General features: G+C 36.2%; 1 protein-coding gene across 1 annotated transcript in view; it reads left to right on the top strand.

Moving 5' to 3' along the window:
• The window catches only part of ASAP2 (ArfGAP with SH3 domain, ankyrin repeat and PH domain 2), a 100,874-nt gene that overhangs the window by 26,888 nt on the left and 47,884 nt on the right, over nucleotides 1–26,102 (top strand). Inside the window, exons 2-9 of the mRNA XM_070932978.1 lie at nucleotides 3,424–3,496; nucleotides 5,727–5,872; nucleotides 9,760–9,834; nucleotides 11,828–11,877; nucleotides 17,518–17,647; nucleotides 19,315–19,400; nucleotides 23,451–23,526; nucleotides 25,606–25,692. Coding sequence (XP_070789079.1) covers nucleotides 3,424–3,496; nucleotides 5,727–5,872; nucleotides 9,760–9,834; nucleotides 11,828–11,877; nucleotides 17,518–17,647; nucleotides 19,315–19,400; nucleotides 23,451–23,526; nucleotides 25,606–25,692 — 723 coding nt within the window. The remainder of the gene's footprint in view (nucleotides 1–3,423; nucleotides 3,497–5,726; nucleotides 5,873–9,759; nucleotides 9,835–11,827; nucleotides 11,878–17,517; nucleotides 17,648–19,314; nucleotides 19,401–23,450; nucleotides 23,527–25,605; nucleotides 25,693–26,102) is intronic.

Here is a 26,102-nt window from a genome sequence, read left to right on the forward strand (position 1 = left end):
CTACCATATTTATACTAAAGACCTTAAAACTCTGGAAAATTGTATTTTCTAAGGTGCATGTACTTTTTATGGTTATAATGCATTTTCAAGATACCAGTGTAACTGAATTGGATGTTTCTTAATGCTCTTCTAATGAGATTTCTCCATTCCCACATTTCTGGGGAAATGGGATGCTAACTGGGTGGTATGGTAAGGTGTATATTCTTACAGATCTGTGAGCTCATAGTGGGTAGGATTATATTGTTAGCATATAACTAGGTTTGAATTTGGGTGCTGGAATTGATTAAAAACTGCAATTTGAGATCTTTTAAAAAACTTGTTTTTTCTAGTCTTGATTATTGATTAACACTAGGTTGTCATTGTTTGCAATGATAAGTAATATTAAATCTAATGATCTTGAGCTTTTCTAAAGTTAGTTAAGTGAAAAGCTTTAAATATTTATCCTGTCAGCTATATATCTTTATCTATATCTATTCGCTCTATGCGATGTTATATCTGACTATTCTTCCTCAGAAGAAATAGTATTATAAACCATCAGAACTGCTCTTCTAACAGACTTCCAAACTGCTCACAGTTGTCTAACGGAAGAGAAGAGAATATAATACAATACAATACAGAAGAGCTGAGAGAAGACTGAAGACAACAACAACAACAAAGCCAGAGCCAGAGCAGGGGTTTCTGACAATCTCCTTTTATACTGCTAATTGTGACAGGGGAGGGAACATAAAAGCCCGGGAGATTCAAACCTATTAGCTGCCCTTTGATTGGCTTAAGTATCTGTGCATTCTAAAAGCCAGTAATAGGCACAGCAATAGAGAAATATTTTTTCTCTAACATATTAGAACCTAGTATGTTTGTCAGGACATATTGATCTATACTGGACTTGACTTCATAGTGTAAATAAGATACTGTACTTTTTGCTTGCAATCTAGAATGGTAACAATAAACAGAATGATGACAGTCTCAATGAAAGTAAGTCTTTCTAAATTCAGTAGGTTGTACGGCACCTGCAGTTCATAATTTCTGTAGATCTACAGCCATTCTGCTCATCTCCTTAATAAATTAAACTTAAAAATGAGTTAAAAGTATTTTTTGTATTAAAGGAAGGATATTAAAGTATTGTTGATACAGAATCAAAATGCTGCCTTTTTAGTTTAAAAATGCTGTAGTGATAGACCTGCATATAATAATAATTATATTATATAAAAATAAACACACATAGATCTTCTTAAAACAGAGGAGCAGATGCTGTATCATTTAGTAAAGCTTGATGTGACATTTAGACATTAAAAAAATTACACACATGTACAAAACAAAGCTATTTCGCCTTCTTTCCAGATCAAGACTTATGAGAAGAATCTTATACAAGCACATTGATTAGTGCCAGAATATAAAACGACTTCTGACATTCTATGTCTCATTGACACTTGATCGAAAACAATAGACAGTGAATTATGAAGAATGTTAATTTGAAAACACTTTAGAATCTGTATATGACTATGCTAAAATATCCATTTGGTTGCAGAATTAAGCTTGAGGCAAATGCATGCGCTTTCTTGAAACTAATAGAAAAGGGCCCTAGGACACTTTATAAGGGAGTGCTTTTCACACAAGAGCAGAAAAAGACAAAGAGAGAAGCCTATTAAAACATGTAAAAGCTGGTTTTATTAGCCACTCAATTACCTTAATGGCGTCACAACAAAAAATTCCGCTGAAACTATTATTTTAAAAAATATATTAAGAGAAATGACTAAAAAACGATAGCCCAAAACATAAGGCATGCTTTTTACAAAGCGGCCATGATGGCTTTGTTGAAAACTCCAGGGTTTTGTTATTTTATTGCTTTTGTTTGTTTCATCCAGTTTTGTAATGAATAACTACTCAAGATACTGAAATAACATAACATAACCAGCAGGGTTTGGCCATCATTTAAAATGCTTACCACGTTCTGGGTAAAACAAAAAAAAAAAAAAAGCATGTACAGTTATTGCCATTTGTGACTGTGTGACACAAATCTTGTTAAGCCCATGGATAAATGTTGAGAATAACATTGATACACTGCTTTATATTGACTGTTAAATTATTGTGCCCATGTTCAGTGCTAGGAATTGTTTCCTGCAATATTTTGAGTTTTATAATGTTAGAGCGTATGTTTCACTATTATTATTTTTTCAATTTGCAAGTAATACAGGTATATTCTTGCTAGGATTATACTTTTTGAGATGAGATTTCTGATAACTAAAGAATGGAAGTCATGCAAAATATTTTGGGGCAGCTCACTGATAGGATTTTTTGCAGTTTAATAAGCAAGTTGATTTTACAGAAATTGCTTTAAATATGAGATAAAACAGAATGCCATCTAGGCATTCTAAGCTACCTAGACTATTGATATGTTCTTATATTTTCCTTGACCACAGTACATTTTGTGAACTCTGTACTGTCATTGTTTGTAGTCTGTTGTGTATGTAGTATTTTGAATACATAGCGCATTATGCATTTAACATGTCAGTTTTCTGGAAGGTATACATGATTTTCCCCTATTTCAAAGGGTGTGTGGTGACTTCTTGCAGTGGATTTTCTTCTCTGTACCTAATGTGGGCTGGTTCTATTTTACTATTCGTGCATGGTGGCATGATCATTATAGTATCATATAATTTCTTCAAGAGGACATTTAAGATGCTCTTGGAAGCTTGCGAGTGTCATTTCGATGTCATTAATGAAAAACCCTGCATTGCTGAAAGTTGCCTCGAGCTACTTGGATCACAGCAGACAACAAATTAATATAGTCAGGTGTGCTAATTAAAAAAAATCCCCACAATACATACATAAATACATAAACCAAATGAAACACAGTCATTAGTGTTGCTCTTAAAACAGTGACTTAATATTCTTTGTCATCAGTGTGGGAGCCCAAGTTTTGTTAGAAATTTCAGTTCTAAGTCATTAATATATGAATACTAATTAAATAATTGACAATAAGCTAATATTAACAATCATGTATTTTCTTTGTGAGAATCACTTTGGTGTAATGATGATTAAGGCATCAGGCTAGAAATCGGGATACTGTGAGTTTAGTCCAACCTGAGGTACGCAGCCAATTGGGTGACCTTGGGTCAGTGACTCTCGGGCTTAGGAAGGAGTCAATAGTAAATCACTCCTGAAAAACCTTCAGGCAGTCTCTGAGTATTGGACACAATTGAATGGAAGGAAAATTCTTTGGGGTTGAAGACATGGAGGTTGCTACTTCATTTTTTTTCTGAAGGGAATAAAAATAATAGAAAAATTTATATTAAAACAATATGTAGCATTTTCAGTTGTCAAGTAGCATAGACTTGATATATTGCTTGGTATGCTGTTGAGCTCATATAATTAATAAGTATTACCTAATTTTTTTTTGTTGTTGTTTTTTGCTTTCATTTTTAGGCCCTGGATGTTGACCGAACTGTTCTTTATAAGATGAAGAAATCTGTAAAAGCCATAAATGTTTCTGGTTTGGGTATGTAAATGTTTTATTGCTGTCCTATATTTCTAAAATACACATTGCAATATTCAGTGCTTGTCAAATGTTCACTGAGTGATGCAGATTCAACTCCATGATAGTTCACAAAAGAATGCTTGTTTCTTCTTTTGAGACCCTTTTACCTTCCTGGTGCTAATGATTTTTTTTTTTTTTTTTGTTAAATGTTAACTGATGTAAACTTTCCCCTTTTAAGTCAGAAATTGAAAATATGGTTGAACAGATTTTTAAGAGTAATTTTAGCTTTAGTAGTAAGGTGAAACTATAATTCATATTGATAGGGAAAAGAGAAACAACGCTGGAGTAAGGAAAGATGGGAACTGTTTTATTCAAATGCAGGACTGCATCATCGTCCTCGTTAGGTGATCACTTTGGTTCATAAGCAGACCTCCCCCTCTTTCCCTGCAATGAGATTTTCACTTCTGATTTCTGACTAGCCATTCTTTATAGTGTTACTAAGATGTGTATGTGAATGCACACAACTCATGAAGAGTCAGAAAAGTCCAAATAAATAGTCACCACCAATCACAATACAGCCACACGGAAAAGAAACTTCAAATAATAATAATAAATGTATTCACCAAGACTCAAAAATTATTTGAAGGCATAACTTTTAAGCATGTATGTGACATATTATATTTTCTAGCTTCTAACTATAATCAAGAAACATGTAAACATTTTAACATGTTGCTATTGAATTTACTTGATGTTTCGTTATATACTGATACTGTACACACATTTGTACTTGGTTTGAGAAAAGCTGCATAAAACATTTCTTTCCCATACACAGCATGTCAGAAATCAAAGGGAACATTGGTTATGAATGAAGCTAGATAAGACATAGTTATTTAGGGAATAAGCTAGAATCAGTCTACGGTGCTTAACCACTGAATTACTGGCCCAGGATCCTGGGCAATTTTTTTTCCCATCCTGCAGTTCAGGCTGCATTCGACAGCAGGTGAATAGATTTTAATGCTAAAATAAAATAGGAGAAGCAAGGCCCCTCTCCTACTTTCCCTATAGGCAAAGTTCGCAGAGAAGTAATAATCTGCACCAAGCTTGCTGGAAGGAGAGAATAAGTTATATGTGTACTCCTGGTACACATCTCTTGTACCAGGAAATGTAACCACAGGGTTGAAAAACTTCCCATCCTGAATTAGGAAAATAAATGCATTTCAGGGTTCTCCGAGTCAAAATACTTACTGCCTTCAATGTTAACAAATTTCAGTTCCCATTAGCCCCATAAGCCCAGCCAAGTGTCTGGGATGATGGGAATTATAGTCTACTAGCAACATTTGGAGGGTCATCAATTCCCTTTCCTTCTGTGAAACATAATTAGGGTGTTTTACATTTTTATGGTTTAGGTCAGGGGTGTCAAACCCGATTGCATCGCGGGCCATATTGTGACGTATTGGGATGTTTTTTGCCTTTGCGGGCTGGGGTGGATGTGGCCTGGACGGGACATATGCGGCCCATGGGCCGCCAATTTGACAACCTGGTTAGGTGTATCAATAAACTATGGTTGATAGAAAATCAAATTTCTCATCTTTTTAAAGCTGCATTGGTGAATGAATGGAGAGGCCCATCCATGAATTTGAAATTAATTAATGTACTCTAGACTATGTATTTAGCTTGTGTTCACAAGAACAGATTCCAATTTCTTTGTCGCCAACTTTGTGTTAGTGTATGAAAAGCCAACTATTGTAGCTTAGGTAACAAACTATGGTTAAAGTAAACCATGTCATCAACATGGGGACTCCAATTTTTCTTTAATCTGAAAATAGCCTTTGTATATGGTTCTCAATAATATACTTGTCGATATGCATGTAGCACCATTATGATGAGCAAATAACTGTTACTGAGAAGCAGTTTAATTTAAACATACCAGGCTTCATTTAATAAATTTATCTGAAATTTATTTATTTGGTCTGGATCTTTTCTCCTGTATTTTGAGTTATTCAGCTGGAATCTATTTCCAATTTTTGTACTAGTATAGCAATTTAATGCTCTTGCTTTTCTTTATTCAGATGTTTAATTTTTTTTAAAGAAACCTGTTGTACACTATGGACTATCCTATTGTTTTGAAATTTAAAACCATAAAAAAACACTTGAATTTAAATGAATGTATTCAAATGTACTTGTAATTTTAAATCAGTGGAGGACTTGTTGACAGTTACTGGAATTAGCATACTGTTTGTTCTCTTTGAAGCGCATGTGGAAAATGAAGAGCAGTATACGCAAGCTTTGGAGAAATTTGGAGGCAACTGCGTCTGTAGGGATGATCCAGATTTAGGAACAGCATTTTTAAAATTTGCTGTATTTACAAAGGAATTGACAGCGCTCTTCAAAAACTTGGTAAGAAACAATGAAAGTATGTACTGCAGAATTGAAATCGTACAGTATAGCTTTTAAGTTTAATATAAAATATATAACTGCTAAATATAAAAATTACTAACTACTAAATATAAAAACTTGATCGCCTATAAAGCCAGAGGTTTGATAGACACTAAGCTGTTTTCTGGGGACGAAAAAGGACTGAATACCTGCTTCTGAGGCGTAAAAAAAAAAAAGTGGTAGGGAAGCTTTGGCATGGGAGTTGGGAATCCAGTGAAGAGGAGACGACCTATTTTGACCTGCTCAGGCCCAGCTGAAAAATGACATAGAATCAAGCCAAATTCAGTTCTTTATTTGCTCACACCATATAGACAGAATCTTAACAGACTAAACCTATACCGCTCTAACCCTAATGGATACACACGGGGAGAGTGGCCATCCTAAATCTCTGACTCTGATCCAGCTGTGTTGTCTCTTGTCTCCCCCACACCCATGTCTTGGAATGTGTTTCTTCCTTCCTAGGAAGTCCATCATATCACCTTCCCCTTCAGAGACACAATCCATCTCATCCAGCGGAACATCATTGGGATAACATTGATTGTGTTTGAACTAAAGGTGGAAGAGGATACCCCAAAAAGGCATTGGGTGTGCTCTTAAGAAGCTGTCAACTCTTTCCATTATTACAGCAGTTAAATAATACTTTATTTCATATTTTATCAAATAATAGTTACTGTCTGGTAGATAGGAACATTTTTTTCCAGTATTGTTATATTACTTTCTAAACTGTGTCATGGCTGAAAAACACCTTTCCCTGTAATATCTGATTATGGTTAAATTATGAACTGCTTATAGTGGTAGCTTAAAATCTCTGCCCCATTAAAGCACCCATTAGCAAATATATTCTATCCTGAATACTTACTTCAAACATGTAAATGTCTAGAATCTAAACATAGTCATAAGAGGTCTGCTTATAATCAGATGATTGGAGTAGCAAGTAAAAAAATGCATTAATATAAGAACTGGCTATGGATTAAACACCACTTGACCTAGATAGTGTCATCCCGAACATTCCACTTGCTGTATTAAACCTGCATTCAGCAAATGCGGGGGGGGGGGGGGGGGGAGAGGAGGAGAGGACACAATTTATAAATTTGTACTTTGCTCTTTGTGGAAGCTTAGCCTGGTTGTAAATATATTTACCATATATACTCACAGATAAGCCAGGAATTTTAGGTACCAAAATTAAACAATATGAAAATTTCAAGGGTTGGGTTATGTGCTGGTGATGTATTTTTCATAGTATTTTGGTTAAAAATACGAGGATCTGCTTATCCATCCATGGGCTTATGTGAGAGTATATATGATATTATTTAAAGGCATATTATACTTCTCAAGTTAAATTATGACATGGATTGTTGTAAAGGTATATTTCAGTATCCTATATTTGGAAGTATCTTTTCTACCCCTCTGGTTGCTTTTTATTTTATAGAATAATTAGGATTGACAGTAAACAAATGTAGCCTTACGTAAGAGTAAGTCTTACCAATGAGGAGTATGGTATTATTAAAGTTACAAAATTGTTAAACAGATTCTGAAAGTACACAACTTGAAAAACAAATAAGACGTAACTTTTATTGTTTTAGAAATTGTAATACAGGCTTTATTGTTTAAATACTTTTTACCATGTTTCTTAACTCTTGTTCTGTTTTAGAATCTGTGCACGAAAATAAAATTTAAATACAGGTGGGTTTATGTATAAAGTCAAACAGATGCACTATTTTTTCATACTAGGTGATATTTAACTTCTCTTTTTGCACCTTGGGCTCTCATTTCCCATTTCCTCTGTAATAAAAAAGATCTTTGCATTGCTTTATTTGGAGCTGATTCCTGGGATACCTTTCTAAAATAGTAAGTTAACATGGTCCTTGGCAATTCATGCTGTTTTTTCTTGCCAAATTCTCTGTTAGTTTATCTGACATTTGGTAACAGTAATATTAACAGCCTCCAGCTATTGAAGATGTATATGATGATGGCTTCAGATTATTTCAAGGTATAAGAAACATTAACTTAATGCTATTTACCTGTCAGCTTTCCTTTGTTCACACTTGCTATAGTTTCTTCATATTAATCTGGAAGATCCTCCAACATTGAGTGGATAGCTTGTATGCAGATAATAGGGTAGTCCTCACCTTACGACCACAATTGAGCCCAAATTTTCTGTTGCTAAGTGAAACAATTTTAAGTAAATTTTGTCTCATTTTACAACCTTTCTTGCCACAGTTGTTAAGTGAATCACTTCAGTTGTTAAATTAGTAACACGGTTGTTAAGTGAATCTGGCTTCCCTATTGACTTGGTTGTCAATATGTCGCAAAAGGGGATCACATGACCCCAAGACAGTGCAACCGTCATAAATATGAATCAGCCGCCAAGTGTCTGAATTTTGATCACGTGACCACGGGAAGGCCACAGGGATTGTAAGTGTGAAAAACGGTCATAAGTCACTTTTTTCAGTGCTGTTGTAACTTCGAACAGTCGCTAAACGAACTGTTGTAAGTGGAGGACTACCTGTAGTTAGCAAAACCAAGGAAGCAAGAATGACACAGATTTCAGGAAAGTTTCTTTAAAACCAATCTGGGTTTAAATACAGATCCTTGAGAACTGCAAGAGTCAATTAAGGTAGAGTTTCTTTGAAATGCCCTTCTGCCCACATTTCTCATGTCTGACTCTTCCCAGATAAATGCTTTGTGCAATGCAGTGCTTTCCCATAATCTCTATGTTTTAGATGTATTTTCTAATAGAGGATGGGATGTAGTGAGGGGCAAACAGAGATTGGGCTCCTGGTACCAATTCCTGTCGGTGCATTAAGTGCATCTGAGGTAGCTTGAGTCAGCAGGCTACCTCAGGTGCACTTAATCTCCGGTTGTTATTGCTGAATATCAGATTTGCCTGTAATAAAGCTCTCCTTATCCAAGATTTCTCATGGATTAGAGGTGGCTCAGGATTCATGGACGCCATTGAGGATGGTGAAACAGTCTCAGATCATTCGATACCTAACTTGCACAGAAGACCATATATATCTTGGGAGGGGGGGGGTTGCGACATCATCTGAGGGTAGCAGACAATAGTTTTTATTCTGTGTCATGATCAGATCACTGTCACATTGTTATGGATATGACTGTTGCTGCCAAATTTTGCAGGGAAGGCAAAACTATTCAGTTAGTCTCCCCTCCCCCCCCCCCCCCAAAAAAAAGTTTATTTGGAAGCACTTTGCTTATAGGAAGTATATGAGGAGTTTCCTTAGGCTGTGGTGAACAGTTCTGCTAAGACTTTAGTTGCCTGCTGGAAAATAGAACCAACAACGGTCTTGGATAAGATAGTACCCCAGTAAGTCTTTTCTGGTTTGCTGATCCAACAGTGTTCCTAGTTTTATTGAGCAGTTTTGGGCGATGAAGAGAATCGGGAGAGGCCTAAATTGCTAGTGGTAAAGGAGCAAATCGGATTGAACTTGGGTATGAATCACGTTTGAGTTTACACTGAGACAGAGCAGAAATTTCTAGACATATGGAGCTAGATGCCAGCAGGGCAAGTCCTGATCAGGAAGCAAGATTGTGCCTTGCTAGGTTATTAGGATGAGAATGAGCTTGGAATTCCTGAGGAAGTAGATGAGGTTCCGTGCAACATAGGCTGTGTTTTAATGAATGAAAGTAATAGTGACATCACAACTATAAACAATGGATTGGGGAAACCAAGCATTCCTAAATCCAGCAAAAATGTGGAAAATGCACTCTTCATTATCCTTTTCCCTCTCTGCACAAATGGGTATCTTGCATCTCTTTCTTGCAAAGTCTACTAGGAGTTCGTTTAGAAATATTTAAATGACAACCATTTTTTTTTTTTTTGGTTATAGATCCAGAACATGAACAATATAATCACCTTTCCACTGGACAGTTTGCTCAAGGGAGATCTAAAAGGCGTAAAAGGGGTATGTTAAGTGTTTCTATTTTTAAAAGTTATTATTTAATTATTAGCATAAGTACATGTTATAATTTGTACTGGAGAAAAAGATATTTCTCTGCTATCATATCCAGCTGCCCTGTCCTTCTAGATGGATAATTTTTCATCTTGGATGCAGTGATTTATTTTGGACTAATGTACAGTGGTATTTAAAAGTTTATGAACCCTTTCAAATTTCTGCATATATATGACCTAACGCATCTGTTCTCCACACAAATTTTAAAAACAAAGAGAACCCAATTAAATAAATGGGTCATAAACATTATACTTGTTCATTTATTCACTGAAGGATGGCAATAGTGATTTGCCCTCTAGTCATAGAAATGACTAGTTCCGGATCCAAAAATATTGAAATAATGATGCCATGAAAGGGTAGGAGTTCAGTTTTTCCTCAACACATGTGCAGTGTCTTATGCCTCCAATTGGATTATGCTTTAAGGAAACATTTAAAAAGGCAAAAAAATAAATAAATGACCTAATTGTGAACTGCAGAGCTGACTGGGATACTGGCTGATGCAGAGGTTGACTAGCAAACCATGGCTGACTTTGGTTTCTCATATCCTAAGGTGCCAGCACCCATCAATAAATACCATATGCCTGACTGGTGCTAAGTTAGGGTTATTGTATAATGCAATCACACCCACTGTCAAGTCAGGGATTAGTTTAATTTTGCATTAGACAGCAAGAGGGGTTGTGACTCAGAGAGACGCCAGACAGATAGAGCATTCTGCGTTGCTACTTAAATCAGAAATGTAGATAAAGAATGCTATTAGAAAAAAATTCTGATTAGCTTCTCACTCTCAGTGGCTAAGATGCTGAGCTTGTCGATCGAAAGGTCAGCAGTTCAGCAGTTCAAATCCCTAGTGCCGCGTAATGGGGTGAGCTCCCGTTACTTGTCCCAGCTTCTGCCAACCTAGCAGTTAGAAAACATGTAAAAAATGCAAGTAGAAAAATAGGGACCACCTTTGGTGGGAAAGTAACAGCATTCCATGCACCTTTGGCGTTTAATCATGCCAGCCACATGACCACAGAGACGTCTTCAGACAGCACTGGCTCTTCGGCTTTGAAACGGAGATGAGCACCGCCCCCTAGAGTCGGGAACGACTAGCACATATGTGCAAGGGGAACCTTTACCTTTACCTAAATTTTATGACGAAAAGGTTGGGTTCATACAATCACATTAAACCTTTGTGTAGACCTTTGGGTATGACATGACATGTAAATCCAACCAAAACCACTTCTCCAGCCTTACATTTTGATTGCTAAGGTCAACTCATTAATTCCAGTGAGTTGCTTGAATGCCCTGTATTTGTTTTGGTGGGTTACAAAATCTTTTAATGTGGACCAAACAAGCATTTTTCACATGAACAGATCTCTGCTTAGTTCTAACAAGACTTGAGGCATCTAGAAACTCACATTAGTGTTAAATGTGAGAGGAATGAGTCAGACTCTGCAAAACATTTGAAAGACAGGTTTGAAAGTGGGAACACGTTCTTATTCCTTGAAGTAATAAAGCTGCTGCATCTAGGAGGTTCACATAAATGTTTTGTAAACTACCCATGGTGGTCTAGATGTAATCAGTGTGTGCAGCAAAAGGGCATGATAGCTGTGTGGATACATTCAAGGCAGCCTTCAGAACAGCAGTACAAGCCTTTTAAAGGAAGTAGCTGTTTCAATTAACACTTCAAGGAGAGGTGTTTTACTCTCAGAAAAAATGTTTTGCAAAGTTTTTTCTTTGAAGGCTTTGCAAAGCTCTAAACTGAGTCTTCTTCCAGTATACTGTACTTGGACTTCCAAATGTATAAAGTGTAATTTGAGAAAAAAACTAAAGAAGCCAATTAAAACTGGGCTGTTTATTTCAAAGGTTACTTCACCGGCTCTTAATTCAAGTAGGACAATAAAAAATTTCAGCAGAAATGGTCACTTGCCTGTTTAACGTAGGTTTCTTCTCCTTTCTACAGGATTTGAAGAAGCCATTTGATAAAGCATGGAAAGACTATGAAACCAAAGTGTACGTACTTCCTTTCTGATACATAACAAATTTATATACATTTTCTGTGCTTGTTCATCCAAAAATAAGGGTCATTGAGTTGATTCGATACATAGGATTACCATGTGCCATATTTTGGTTCCATGCAAGATTTGTTGCCTACGTAATCTAGGGTTGATTAAGCTCTAAGAAGCACTTGGATGGAAGATTCCTGGGGAAATTGGAAGAAGACAGTGACAAACCACTTCTGTACACTTGCCTAGAAACCTGTTTGTATCTCTATAATCACCAAGATTCATACTCTGTTTTAAAAAAGACTTCATCTTTACCTATTTAGTTCCAGTCTAACTGCCTGAGATTGATTTGCTATTGTTAGCTGTACAGTAGTCAGTTACCTCAAAGGTATGGAGAGTTTGGATCCATAAAGTGAATACTACAATAAAAACAAGTCACACAAATGTTTCAGTTTTCAATGCATATAAAATTTATGTTTACACTATATCACAGGTATCCAACCTTTTGGCTTGCCTGGATCTCACTGAGAGAAGAGGAATTGTCTTGGGCCACATATGATTTAATAATGTGGCAGCATAATGTAGTTTTATAATGTATATAAAAATCACATAATGTTAAAAGTTTGCGCTCTTGTGAGGCCACATTACTAGCCACCCAGGGCTGCCTGTGGCCATGGGCCACTGTTTGGGCCTGCCTGCACTATATTGTAGCCTCTTAAATGTGCAATAGCATTATGCTTACCAAAAACAATGTGCATGCCTGAATTGAAAAACGCTTGAAAATTGAAAAGGTATATTTTGAAGGAGCTGAGACAACTTGATACTAAAACCAAAATCCTGTCTGTTTGTAAAAACATGCCGTTTGATGAGCCAGATATTTATCCCATTGAGACTACTACAATTTAATACCTAGTTAATCACTCTATTGAATATTCTGAAGATAGATAATACTTAACAGCACCTATTCCCAGTATCTATTCCTTCGCTCCAGAGTCAGAATAATGAGAATATCTATCTATCTAGCATGCATGAATATACTGGATCCCTGTATATCTCTTTATATTAATAACAAAACTGCTACTTTTCCTGAATAAGCATGGCACCTGTTTGAAGGGGAGGCACGCAGAGTTGGTTAGAAGATGGGTGGCTTTATAAATGTTTTGAATGAATGAATGAAGTGAAGAAACCAAAAAAATATAAAAAATAAATCTGTTCACTAGGTTTTTTTGAGCAAGGAGCTGTTCTCTAAAATAATTAGCCTACGACTGATTCATTTTGTATTACGTCAGCACTATAGAACATGTGACAGCTTTATCTGTGTTACTTTATACTATTTCTGGTAAGGACTGATTGTGGTAACCAAGTACACTTAAACATTAATAGCTAATAATAACATATAGGTAGTCCTTGACTTACAACCGTTCATTTAGTGACTGTTCAAAGTTATGACAGTACTGAAAAAGTGACATGACAGTTTTTCACACTTAACAATGGTTGAGCATCCCTGTGGTCACAGTAATCAAAATTCAAAATGCTTGGCGACTCATATTTATGACAGTGTCCTGGTGTCATGTGATCCCTTTTTGCAACCCTCTGACAAGCAAAGTCAATGGGGAAGCCAGATTCACTTAATAACTGTGTAACTAACTTAACAATTGCAGTGATTCACTCAACAACTGTGGCAAGAAAGGTCATAAAGTGGGGCAAAACTCACTTAACATATGTCTCACTTAGCAACTGAAAATTTGGGCTCAATTGTGATCATAAGTCGAGGACTACCTGTATTTGGAAGAAATGGCTATGACAGATGAATATTGTCATGATAGAGGAGATAGTCTGAGTCAAACACTTACTGAATGCATTGCACTAAATGTATGATAGGCCACTGAATGAGGCAGTTTAAAGGAGACTTTTGCTTGTCTAGGCCTGAACATGATTACTGTAGATGTAATCTCCACGTGATGAGGAAATCATGAAAAGAAGGAATAATTTAGGTGGTGTTTGTGAGTGTATTTGAATGTCCCTCTCCAGTTTCAGTTTTCAAGTCTAGGAGTGAAGTTAACTTAGGTACAAAGTGTAAAATCAGTGACAGAGTGTGAGGTTTGCCCACGAAGCACCCAGTTTCTATCTCTGGTATCCTTAGGTGGGGCTTGGAAATGCTTCATTTTGAAGATACTGACCATCAATGGAGGGAATACTGAGCTATGTTGGCCAATGGTTTGGCTCGGCGTATGGCAGTTTCCCATATTTTCAAATCTGCATCACTCCTGGTCATTAAGCCTGACACAAGAATCAGATGAATTTTTAGTATGCAATGCCAGTAATAAGTTATTGAGTTATTATGATCTTGGTTTTTCAACTTGATTGCAATCTTAAAGATTCTGCAGATTTCAGAATACAATATGCAGTTTAAATTACAATCCCACTGAACTCAAGATTATGCTAGCAACATACAGTATTAAAAGATAATTGTAATGAGTATGTACAGTATGTGCTACCTTTGTAATTAACAGGATATGAATTTCAAAATCTTTCAATTGGTATAGGCTGCTTTCATAGTCTTTCATACTTTTGTGCATCCCATTTTTCCCAAGCAATTTCTAGAGACAAAGAAAGCATTAGTCCTGTGATACAAATTAGATTGTTTCTGAACATCCCTTTAGTGTTTGCTTTCTTGCCTGTGGGCTTGTATTACAGCTGTATACATTCTGAATTCTTTAATCCAAGTAAGCAGTGAACCAATTAATTGCCTTTACTAATTTAGCTCAGCATCTCTAGGTAACAACAGATATTAATTTGATGATCATTCTTTCCCCTATGATCAGATAAAACAACTGAATTTTCAATGCTATTGTCTCTTTTGGCATCTTTCAAAGAACATACTATTTATAAGAGCTGGTCCAGAAGTATCTCCCTTGATTCTAATATTTGGAAGATTACACAACTATCACATCACAGAGGGATGAATATTGCCCTGTCCATCTAGGTTTCACAGCTAAAACTATGATTAGTTTAGCATCAGCACTGATGTTAACCCTGATGCTCTCTGAGCTTGGTTGTTTTTTTTTGTAGACATTTTATTACCCCACTAGATAACATCATCAGTGATGTCACCTAGTGGGATAATGAAGCATCTCCAAGCAAAAACCAAACTTAGAGAGCACCAAGGTTCAATCCTGAACTACTTACAGTATATTCTTTTCTATTGGTACTGATATTAGTGTTGGTCATAGCCAGCCTAAATAACTCCAGATTTAAAATTATAGTGGCTGGGCATTATAGAGGAAACAGGAGAAAGTATTGTACATCATTAGTATATTTTATAAAACATTTTATTGCCAGAATTGAGAAATAAAGTTATATTGCCAGAATTGAGAATGCATGATAAAAAACAGAATAGTTTTCTCAGTGCCTTGTGTTACTAAAACACTGAAACATCCAACTGAGGCACTGCTGGGATACTATCATGCTGGGAACATGATAGTAGGAAGGATGTGTTATTAATCATAATGCTAGTTGTTATGGAAACTCTTGATAAATTCGAACAAAACAATGCCTGTAATCTACATCCTGTGAATAAAGATGTCTCAGCATTCTCTTAATGATATGTGCTGTATGAAATTACATATATTGGAAGTTGGTTCTCTGGTACAAGACTTAGCAATGCCTCCAGGTGTGTTATACGAGAACAACTCCTAAAATCATCACACATGATGCTGGCTGAAAATTCTTGGGGTCATTCCAAGTTGGAATATGGCTAGTCTATAGTGTCTGACCTGCAAAGCAGCCCAATCAGTAAGTCACTTCGTTCTTCTCAGAAGCACAGTTTGTTCCTCCTATTCTATACAGTCTTTCCTCCTCCCTGGAAAATCTTCTTCCAAATGTTTTCAAAGGATTTTTGCACATAAACACTTCTGCACATAAATATTTTTTAAAAAGAATCCAGTGGTAGTCATTCATCAGGTTACAGGTGAGGAAAATGACAAGGGAAGCAATGTCACTCTGAATTATATTGTATTGTTCTTTCACAAATAAAGGCAAATATATGTTGTTCCAGGGTAATGTTGCAGGATCCAATCTGGGTCAGTCATCAGGATCAGAGATTTAGTCTTCCGAATTTTCAGACTTCCCTGACAATGGGCTCCCATACGAATTTGAAAGCTCAAACCTCTGGTCCAGGTGATTGACCCAGATTGGATTCTGCAAGTTATTCTTTATTTAAGAATTGATTTTTATACTTCCCTCCTCATCCCCTGATCATGATGTCTGGATTATAAATTTGTAAGCAGGTCTGCTTTTTTAAAAAAAAAAAAATGAGCGTATTAGAGCACTATCGGCTAACAAATCAGATAAATACGCTATCAATATATGATATGGTATTTTGTTTTGTTTTTGAGAGGTGACTCACTCATTTCAAGAACAATAATTTGGAACTAATGCACAAACTGTTAGTGACTCCTTTCACTCCCTGAATTTAATTTTGCTTTGTAGGTTTCATGTTCAGATTTCAGTGTATGATTACTGCCTGTATTCAACCTAAAATATTGGCAGAGACCTTGGGGTAATCTGGGCAGCTGGCTTGCTAAAACCTGGAAGCCTTTAGTCCTTGCCTTCTGGCTTGCGTTTACAGCGCCACTTGGCTCAGGAACAGGAAGAGGTGACAGCTGTGGTCTGGGCAGATTGGGGTGAAGGCAAAGTGATCTCCAACAAGGAAAAGCTGCATAAAGCTCAGAGCTTGATAGAATGCTGATTATGAAAAGACAGCAGATGATAGTGAAATGTAGTAAAAGTAGGCCAAGTTATGGGGACATTTCCGTAACATATGTCACTTTGCCTGTAGATTATGGAAAGGCTCTCCATAATACAGTTTCCTCTTGGACTTTTCAGTTATTAAGGGGAGGTCTAGACACCATATGGAGCTTCTGAGAGCTAGTTCAGAAAGGTAAAGTCCTGGTTCTTAGCATTGGGTTAATGCAGAAGTACTAAACTGGAACTGCATGAACTGAATAATAGCATTTTGGGTTCTTTTTCTTAGTTCTCAAATAAATAAATGAATCAGGATTTGGGGAGGCAAAAGAGAAAGAGATTCATGTGTCACATTTACTCTTACTCAATATTGCATGAAGGTAGTAATGTTGCATGATTCTTCCCCAGTATTAAAAAGTAGGAATTCTGTTTTGAAATCTGGGTTTGCATCTGAGCTTGCATTGTCCTTCATGCATTAGTGTTGATACCCTGAGAGCAGTAAGCTTCATTGGCAACGATTTTCCTGAGTAATCAAAACTTGCTTTCAGTGTCTTATTTTTCTTTTCTATGGCATCCTTTTAAAGATCATTTTTATAATTATAATTTCATTCTGTTACAGATGAATGTATTTGTAGGAAACCAAACATTCTTCAAACTGTCTGCTTATTTCTGAACTATGCAACTCACATGTTTTGACCATTCCCAATTTGGCAGATTTTGGTCTGTCCTGAGTCATTTTTGTTTTGTTGTTGTTCCAGAATTGTAGACAACAGTATTACCTCACTAATCTTGATGATACTTTGTACTTCCATTTAAAATTGGTTCTGCTGTTCTAAAACTATAACAGTTAACAATGAAAGTTTAGGGTAAAGCATAATTTTATTGTTTTTCTTCCATATAGGACAAAAATAGAAAAAGAGAAAAAAGAACATGCTAAGTTACATGGAATGATTCGTACAGAAATTAGTGGGGCCGAAATAGCAGAAGAGATGGAAAAAGAGCGAAGATTTTTCCAATTGCAGATGTGTGAGGTAAAACATGGAACAATTTTTACTCTTCCCTAACACAAATGATTTGTGTTATACAAGTTCTGTGGGAAAACTCTGAAGAGAACTTTGATTCTTCTGATTTTTATTTCGGGGTATTTCTTCTGTTGGCACAATTACTTTCCATTTTATCCATGATAAACCAAACAGATTTGCAGATTATAAACCAGCCCCCTTACTCAAAATCTTTATATAACCATGTCATCCTAGGCTTAGAGGATTGTCTCTTTTATGCATTTAAGTTACCATCTGCTGCATAGTAGTGCTAGAAAATGAAATTTTCAGTTGATTTAGTTAAGCAGGGATGTTTAACAGCTGTTGAGAAAATGCTGCTGATGCCTGGAAGAGTTGTAATGGCTCTTCAGCCTTTGGGTTGTTCTGGAACAATTTGATGGGCTAATTTTGGTTTTCAACTTGGTTGTTCTTTAGGTTCCTCTCCTGCTGTTTGAAATTATATTTGGGGAAAAGATAGGGAGTCCAGTGGGTAACTTTCTCCTCTTTTCTTCCATTCCTGTTGTCTTCCCACACATGTCTACTAATTAAATTAAAAATATGGCATCATGTCTAAATCAGATCAACTCTTGTTAGCATAGTGATTAGAACTATTTTGAAACTGCCTTACAAATCTTGGTTTGGAAATAAACACTAACCCAAGTCTTACCAATTTGAATGTGACCCCCAAAAATCAGTAAAAGAATTCAGATTATAATATAGGAAATTGGTGCATTATAAAAGGACAGGAAAAATAGAGGTCATGTCGAGGACTATTTGTAGAATAGCAAACTCAGGAATTATGACAAAAAGTTAGAACTGTGTGAATGATATAAATAAAGCAGAAGATATCTCTGCAATTGTGTAGGAATGCTTCAGTTCTCTATTCCAGTGTGTGTGCTTTGGGATTCTTCTGTTATTTTTTTCCCTGTTGTCTCTCATTTTTCACAATAATAAAAGAACAAATAACTTCATACTTAAAATACCCGTTAGAAGAATCTTCTCGTTAGGACACAAGAGAATTGTGGTTATAAAAAGTTTATTGCATCTCTGTGTGTCTTTACTGTTGGTGGGGTTTTTTTTTGTTAGATTCTAAGATTAGTTAAGCAAAAAGAAATTGGTTGTTCATCTGAGCAGACATGAACAATTCTGGGTGTTTATGATAAATTATTTGTTTTAGTTTATGTGTAGCTTGTATAAAAGATACGTTTGTTCAATATAGTAATAGTTTTAGGTGGGAAGTGTTTTCTAGAGTGGCTTGCATATAGAAAATATATTTGAATTTTGGACACAGTCATTTTTTTTATTATTTAAAGAAATCGACTAGCAGCTTTACTATAGTTAGTACCTTCTTTTTAACAGTCATATGCAATGTTTATGTAGGGCTGTGGGAGGAAAATAATGGATTCAAATACTTTAGTTGTGAATCAAGTGCCCATAGCTTTCTTTATTTAACACATAATTAATAATTAAATCAGTATTAAATTATTATTTAATTATTATTATAAGTTTATTTATTAAACTTAATAACTAAGGGAACCTTCTCAGGCAGCATATACTTTGCAGTGCCTATGCTGTTTCAACCAATTTAAAAGACTTGAATATCACTTGTTCGCTATTCTTAATTCAAAAAGAGTAATTTTTTTTCCTTTTATCAACAGTATCTGCTGAAAGTCAATGAAATCAAGATTAAAAAAGGAGTTGACTTGCTTCAAAATCTAATCAAGTATTTCCATGCACAGTGCAAGTATGTTTTTCATCATGATAATGCTATGGTCTCTGAAAACAGTGTCCTTATTAATTTGTATGGCAGATTGCATCACTGATATAGATAGATAGATAGATAGATAGATAGATAGATAGATAGATAGATAGATAGATAGATATAGATTAGATATAGATATAGATATAGATATAGATATAGATCTCTCTCTCTCTCTCTCTCTCTCTCTCTATATATATATATATATATATATATATATATATATATATATTCATACTGTATGTGTGTGTGTGTATATATACATACATACATACATACATACATACATACATACATACATATATACATCTGTATACCTCAACTGTTCATCTTTCACAGGTATTCTTCTATCAAGCACAGAGATTTAAAAAGCTGATTGTTGTCTTAAGGATTCATTATTTCCAATTAATTCAAAACAAATCCTTTGCATTTAAGACAAGTTGTTTCAACTTTGTCAGAAGCGTTCTAAGCACTCTGAAAGTGTTCTAAGCTCCAAAGAGTTCACAATGCATTTTAAGCTCAAAATACTTCATGTTTTATAGTGCATTTCTATACCATATTTTGTAGAATCTGTCAGATTACTAACTGGGAGAAGGATTGAAACCTTACACTCATTCACTTGGCTAAAATAAGCAAGGAAAACTGTAGAATTTTGATTTTCATCATCTCATCTTTGGGTTTCTGTCGCTAAGCGATGTCATTAACTGAAACATCACATGACCACACCTTTTAGCAATGTCAATTTTTGCTAGCTCTGGTTGCGATCATTAGGCCAGAATTGTGCTGTCATTAGGCAAGGATCTCATGCTTCTCCTGCCCTGCCATGCTTGCCACTGTGTCACCTCTACCCACCCACCCTATTTCTCCCTATCTTTGCCTGTTTGGCTGCCCTGCACTCTGGCTGCCCTGCACTCTGCCACTACTGCTGTTTCTCTTGTTCTGTGCTTCACTGCCCTTCCCATCATGTGCCCCGACCTGCACTTCTGGCACCCTGCATTCTGCTACACTGTGCTCTTCTTCCCCTGCTGGAAGCCCAACCTTGTGCGGTCAAGAGCTGCCTTGCGCAGGGCCAGGCCAGGTGCACCTCATCAGCAGTGGGAGAAAGAACATAAGGGTGGCAAGGACAGAGGAGCTCAGGGCAAGAGGTGGCAGGATGGTGGAATACAGGACGGGAGGGGTAGCTGAGTGCAGAATGGTGGGGTTCAGTGCAGCAGGAGTGCAGAGTCCGGGGGAGTTTTGATTGTGTGACTGCACGGGCGTTGCAGTGGCTGTTCTTTTGTGGACCAGGTGTAAGTACCATATGTTCAGTGCTGTCATAACATTGAACAATTGCTGAATGAATGATCATTAAGCGAGGACTATCTGTAACCTCTCATAGAAGATTATAGGTGGGAAATGTGGAAGTATGGTTTGTCTAACCATAGTTTATTAAATAAATCCATTTGTATTGTGTTTATTTTAATGTGTATGAATCCAGCCACTGAGCTTTATAAATCATAAATACAGCAAAAATGATACCAATATTGCTTTCCAGAATATTCTGTTGACTGGAGAACTTTAGGTAATTTCATTAAAATTAAGCAATTAAGCTTCAAGAGTTGGAGTGAATAAATATCAGATTATTGTTGTGATTGCAGGTTTTTAAAATGTAGCATGACATGAAAAAAAAAAGCCTGCATAAACTGATGTGCAGCATATAAGGAAATTAACATTAACCCATTGCTGTAATTTTGATCATATTCATTTCTTTCTGAGCTTGAAAGAGAGTAGCAGCAAAAATAAAGACCCAACTGTTAACTAATAGAATTGCATCCGGAAGAAGATAATCCAGTCCTTTTGCATCTCATCCTTTTAAGTTTCTCTTATCAATATTTTTCCTCTGATCTCATAGATAGGGCAGTAGAGGATATGGTGAATGATAGCCTCCACTTTGCAGGTGACGCAGGGACAATAGCGTTGCTTTATGAAGTGTTTGCAGAATGTCCTTCTCTTTCAAGATAGGCTGAAGGCATAATCTGTGAGTGAATGAATGTAAAGCTTTCTTGAGTGGTACACAGATAACAGTAATCAAATACTGGAAGAGGCTTCTGTGTTTCTTGTAACTAGGGGGGGTTAGACTGAATACTTGGATCACTACTACAACAATGTCTCTACTGGTATCCCTTTTGAAGAGTCGATCTCCACAGTTTTTTCTGGTCCAAAATTTTAAGTTCTTCCATGGGAAGCAGGGAGTACAGGCAGTCCTTGGCTTATGACCACAATTGAGCCCAAAATTTCTGTTGCTAAACGAAACATTTAAGTGAATTTTGCCCCGTTTTGCGACTCTTATTGCCACATTAAGTGAAACACTGCAGCCGTTAAGTTAGTAACACGGTTGTTAATTGAATCTGGCTTCCCCGTTGACTTTCCTTGTCAGAGGTTTGCAAAAAGGGGGAAGATCACGTGATCCCCCGACACCGCAACCTTCATAAATATGTTGCCAAACATCTGAATTTTGGTAACGTGACCACGGGGATGCTGTGATTGCTGTAGGTATAAAAAACAGTCATAAGTCACTTTTTTCAGTGCCGTTGTAACTTTAAATGGTCACTAAATGAACTGTTGTAAATCGAGGACTACCTATATAGTTAGAGAATGCGAGACAAAAGTTTGATACCTTTTTTTCCCTGCCAATAACGCAAGTAACAAACTTCATCTTGAAATCATTCTAATTTTGGATAGTACCTTAGCAGTGCAAACTGGACTTCTTCAACAGAGGCTGAGGATAGCTCTGCCTCCAAACTTAGATATAAGTAGCAAGTGTATCCTGGAAATAAATAAGGTTTATTAAATCCCACTCAGACCCCCCCAAAAAATGGGGACGAAAGAAAACTGCCTTCCAGTGATATAACTCCTAGTCTTTGGCTTGGTAGCATAGCATAGCATAGCATAGCATAGCATAGCATAGCATAGCATAGCATAAGAATAAGAATAAGAATAAGAATAAGAATAAGAATAAGAATAAGAATAAGAATAAGAATAAGAAAAGAAAAAAGGAAAGGAAAGGAAAGGAATGGAATGGAATGGAATGGAATGGAATGGAATGGAATGGAATGGAATGGAATGGAATTTTTTACTTTGGCCAAGTGTGATTGGACACACAAGGTGCATATGCTCTCAGTGTACATAAAAGATACATTCATCAAGAATCAAGGTACAACACTTAATGATAGTCATAGGGTACAAATAAGCAATCAGGAAACAATATCAATATAAATTGTAAGGATACAAGCAACAAAGTTACAGTCATACAGTCATAAGTGGAAGGAGATGGGTGGTGGGAACGATGAGAAAATTAATAGTAGTGCAGACTTAGTGAATAGTTTGACAGTGTTGAGGGAATTATTTGTTTAGCAGAGTGATGGCATTTGGGAAAAAACTGTTCTTGTGTCTAGTTATTCTGGTGTGCAGTGCTCTTTAGCATCATTTTGAGGGTAGGAGTTGAAACAGTTTATGTCCAGGATGTGAGGGGTCTGTAAATATTTTCACAGTCCTCTTAGAAGAATTTTTTTATTGGCCAAGTGTGATTGGACACACAAGGAATTTGTCTTGGTGCATATGCTCTCAGTGTACATAAAGGAAGATGCATAAACTGATCCTTTGTGGACTATTTCTAATATATGTGTTTCTTTAAAACATTTGTATACTACTTACCATTAAAAATCCCAAAGCATTTTCCTTTTTAGCAAATCGTGATTAAAACTTGTTTTGTTTGAACTCAGCCATTGCTTTTATCCCTGGATTTCTGACTCTTGCCTATCTTTATGCCTATTAAAAGATTTCTTACTGCAAAAAATTTTAAATGTAGATATGCTGAAGTCTTTTCAAAAATTTCCTGATTTCAGTAGTCCCTTGAACATCATAAAATGCATAAATGTATATTAAGCAAAGCTAACACTTTGAATTGGCTAATCTTTTACGTCTTTTACAAAACTTTGGATACCTTACATTAAGTTTTATTAGTTCCTTTTGAAAACTTTTTTCTTTCTTTCACAGCTTCTTTCAGGATGGTCTGAAAGCAGTTGAAAGCCTCAAACCCTCAATAGAAAAGCTCTCGACAGATCTTCACACTGTAAGTAGTGGAATATTCATCATATTTTTGGACTGTTCTCAATTTCTGAATTGGACTTTCTGAATGAACTCAATGAACTGCCCTGAGTCCACTAGGAGAAGGGCGGGATACAAATTGAATGAATGAATGAATGAATGAATGAATGAATGAATGAATGAATATTCATAAAACACAAAATTGTAAATTTGAAAATAAGTCAGCAGAAGCAACAAAAACAAAAGACATGTTTATTTAAAGTTTAGAAACAAGAAAGTAAATAATTTTTGTCAGGCAGCTATATATATATCTTGGTGGAAAAAAACCAGATTTTAAATTTCTGAATTGAAAGAGTTTTTTTTAAAAAAAGGAGAAACAAAATGTCTACATTTTTAAAAATTTGTCTCTTTCCTTGGTCTCCATATTAAGTGAAACAGCAACAGATATTGTGATGGTATTCTGGCTGGCTGGCTTTCCTGTAAATCATGCAAAATAATTGGATGGGCATGGTGATATAGGAAGGGATAGATGAATTGAAACCAAGTGCATAAAAGATCACCTTTCCCAATAGTACCCTATCTATGGACTGAGATCACATGGAGAAGCCTTGTTCATGAGATGATCTGGCAGTTTGGTGGCCATGAACAAGACCTCAGTAGCAGCATAGCAAATAGCAGAGCTCTTTTCTGACAGAGGCATATCTGGTCCTCTTAAGACAGTGTCCCCCAACCTTTTGGACACCAGGAACTGGTCCCATGGAGAGAGTTTTTCCACGAACTGGAGGGGACGTGGTTCGTGTGCTGCCTGCATCCTGCAGAAGGGGTTTAGCTTGTTTGCTTGGACCGGTTTCTGGCATGCTGTGGCCCAATGCCGGTCCACGGACCGGGGGTTGGGGACCCCTGCTCTAAGTCAGTGTTTTCTCAACCTCAGCAATGTTTAGATGCTGGCTGAGGAATTCAGAGAGTTGAAGTTCACACATCTTACAGTTGATAAGATTGAGAAACCCTGTTCTAAATTATTCTGATCCAAACAAATGAAGATATGCTTATTTATTCAGTCATTTGTATGGTAAAAGCTGCTTCGGGAATATATTACCTTCTAGATATTTTTAAAAATTAACCTTGTACACAATTTAGTTTTTTTATTGTCTTTTGGGTTTGGTGATTTCAATTGTTTTATTAATTTAATTACCAAGGAGTGTGTTTAGTGTTCTTCCATACATTGTTGTGGATGGATGTAAAGATACAGAAGACCATGGCCTGGAAAGGCAAAAAGTTTTGGGAAATTTCCAATCCTTTAAATGATTGCAGACACATTTCTGGGTCATAAATGTCTGGGGATGAGATTAGTAATGGTCTACCGGAGGTTAGCGGTGTTGATGTGCTGAAGAGTAGTCTGTTTTCTGGTAGCTGAGCTTCTAGAAATTGTTGTAATCTAATCATGCTAAAAGGAGCTCCTCTTTTATACTAGTACCTTTCTAATCCAAATAGAATGTATTGGTTATTGAGGAGATTAAATACTAATAATGACAACAATAATAGGGATAAGGCATAGACTACTGAGTCAGAATTTTGTCCTGTTGTAACCCCTCAGCATATACTTCTGTGCTCCTCCTTATTAGCCCTAATTTTTTAAATCAAACTTTGATAAGGAAGAAACTAGTTGTGATAACTGATTATGTGCCATCAAGTTGTTATCAACTGTTAAGGATCAGATAAATACATTTTTTTCTAGGACAATACAATAGTTAAAATTAATGTTAATCAGAATTACTGCTGACAGGAAAAGGGAGATGGAATTGCCTCCTCAGACTGAAAAAGTGCCAAGTCCAACACTATTTTTCACGATGTCTAACAAGATTCTTTGAGGAAGCCTACAGTCGAGACATGAGAATATTAGAATCCTTGCCCCATTGTGTTTCTTAGCAACAGATGCTGAGAACTATGCTGATTCTGCTAGTGAAGCCTTCACAGTAACTACTGATGCGAGTATGTTTCTGGTCTCTGAGTTGTTCTGTTCTCTAAAGGCAAGAAGCGTTTTCCCTACACCCATACAAAATGTGCATTGACAATTTTATTTTGAACTGTTATGTCTCCACTCCAGATAAAGCAAGTGCAGGATGAAGAAAGAAAGCAATTAATTCAACTTAGGGATATTTTAAAATCTGCACTTCAGGTTGATCAGAAGGAGGTGAGCATATAAACCGATACAATGTGCTGTTCAGGTATAATAGAACAATTTATGGATTTATTGATTGTATGAAAATTAATATAATTTACATTAGATTCAACATGATTTGTTCAGATTTCTTAGAACATTTCTGCATGGCTTATTCATTTTGTGGCCAAAGCTTTTCTGACTTATTTTTAACTGGGGCACTGTCATACAGAATTGCAGGATTTTAAAACTTATTTCTGGGAAAGTTCAGTACATTGTTCTTAGGCATTGTTAATGGCTTTTGGAATGGCTCCCAGAGTGCGTGCAAATAAACAAACAAACACAAAAGGTTTCTACTGAAAGTGTTAAATCTCTCTTGCCTTTTTCTGCAAAGATGCCACTGGATTCTTAGAGTCTTATATGTCTTTAAATATAAAATCTTT

Source organism: Pituophis catenifer, unplaced genomic scaffold, assembly GCF_029215685.1.
Source record: "Pituophis catenifer annectens isolate HBS135680 unplaced genomic scaffold, rPitCat1.0.hap2 SCAF_1, whole genome shotgun sequence".
NCBI lineage: Eukaryota > Metazoa > Chordata > Lepidosauria > Squamata > Colubridae > Pituophis > Pituophis catenifer.